The 1,467-nt window shown below is 40.1% G+C and overlaps 1 protein-coding gene across 1 annotated transcript; it reads right to left on the bottom strand.

The window, feature by feature from the left end:
- Nucleotides 1-477: 477 nt before the first annotated feature.
- On the bottom strand, nt 478-1,161 carry LOC100960876 (chromobox protein homolog 3). Its single transcript, XM_012813819.1, has one exon. The coding sequence runs from the start codon at nt 1,062-1,064 to the stop codon at nt 513-515; it is 552 nt and encodes a 183-aa protein (XP_012669273.1). The 5' UTR covers nt 1,065-1,161; the 3' UTR covers nt 478-512.
- Between the last annotated feature and the right edge of the window lie 306 nt (nt 1,162-1,467).

The following is a 1,467-nucleotide window of genomic DNA, read 5'->3' as shown; positions in this document are numbered from 1 at the left end:
GAGGTCCAGGTCTCCTGGTTCCTGCTTTGGGGCTCGGCCTCCTCCAGGCTCAGGAGGGAGAGATGTGGGACTCTCCTGGACCTAGTGAGGGTGGCGTCCTGCCCTAGGGCGCTCGGGAGTTACTTTCCAGGTAAAGGCGGGCGCGGGAGGATGAGAGAGGTAACGACTCTGTCTGAGCCCTGTCTCCCCCTCTGTAAAATGGGGTGAGAACGCTCACCACAGGATTGCTGGGACCACAATTGTGAAGAGACTTGGTTTAATAATAGTCAGGAGATTCCAATGTATCTGTCAGATGGGTCTCGAAATGTATGACTGGTTGGATGTTCTTCCTAGTATTTTGAGATTGTAATACACACTCTTCAATAGTCACTGCTTTTCTTTTTTTTTTTTTTTTTTTTTACTTTCAAAATGAACATATCAAACTTGATTTATTAGAATGTAGTTATTTCTTCACGCTCCTAAGACCCAGATTTTTTATATATATAAATATATATAAAAAGCAATGCAAACAATTATTGAGCTTCATCCTCTGGACATGAATGCCAAGTTAGTCTCTCTTCATAAAAAGCAATAACAATTTGAGGACACTTCATATTTGCCTCTTTTGCCAGCACCAAATCTGCCTCATCTGAATCTTTCCACTTCATAAGAAACATTAATTCTCCACTGCTGTCTGTGGCACCAATTATTCTTTCAGGATCAAGACCTCTGGCAAAGCCTCTTGGTTTGTCAGCAGCATCTCTTTTCTTCTTTGATTTGCTATCATCCGATTCACTGTCAGATAAAGACTTTCTTTTTGTACCATCTTTTTCTTTACCAGCTTTTTGGGAATTAAGAAATGCTTCAATTAACTCTGGACAATCTAAATTTTCTTCAGGTTCCCAAGTATTATCAGCATCTGTAAATCCCTTCCACTTCAGGAAATACTCCACCTTCCCATTTACTACTCGTCGATCCAGAACTTTTTCCACCACAAATTCTTCAGGCTCTGCCTCTTCAACCTTTTTACTCTTTCCATTCTGCTTCTTTCCCATTTTTTGCAACGTAGTTTTATTGGAGGCCATTTTTTATTGCAGACTTGAAGAGCTATTATTCACCAGCTCCGAGCTGCTCCGGGTCGCGAATCTGCAGCGTCTTCGGCCCTGCGCGCCTTAAGCTTTTCTATCCATTCTATGATGAAGTATTTTTGGTAGCCAGGAATCTATGAAATGTTAGTTAGAAATATGAAAAGGTCGGGTATAAGAAGTAATATTACCTTATAGTTTATAAGTGATATACAGCCACATACTTTAGAACAAATCTAAATGATGGGCCTACATTTCATTATGATTATTTACCAAGACATGACATTTTTGGTTCTTCAGGGCCTTGACTCCTATCCTCCCACTGCCCTGGTCCCCGAAAATCCCAGCATTTTTGAAATATTAGGTTTCATTTCTCAAAAAAATTATTAAAATGGAATCATAT

This window comes from Otolemur garnettii, unplaced genomic scaffold, assembly GCF_000181295.1.
Source record: "Otolemur garnettii isolate 467f Iridium unplaced genomic scaffold, OtoGar3 scaffold00308, whole genome shotgun sequence".
Classification (NCBI taxonomy): domain Eukaryota; kingdom Metazoa; phylum Chordata; class Mammalia; order Primates; family Galagidae; genus Otolemur; species Otolemur garnettii.
Note: the sequence above shows the minus strand (reverse complement) of the source record. Positions and strands in the feature narration are given on the sequence as shown.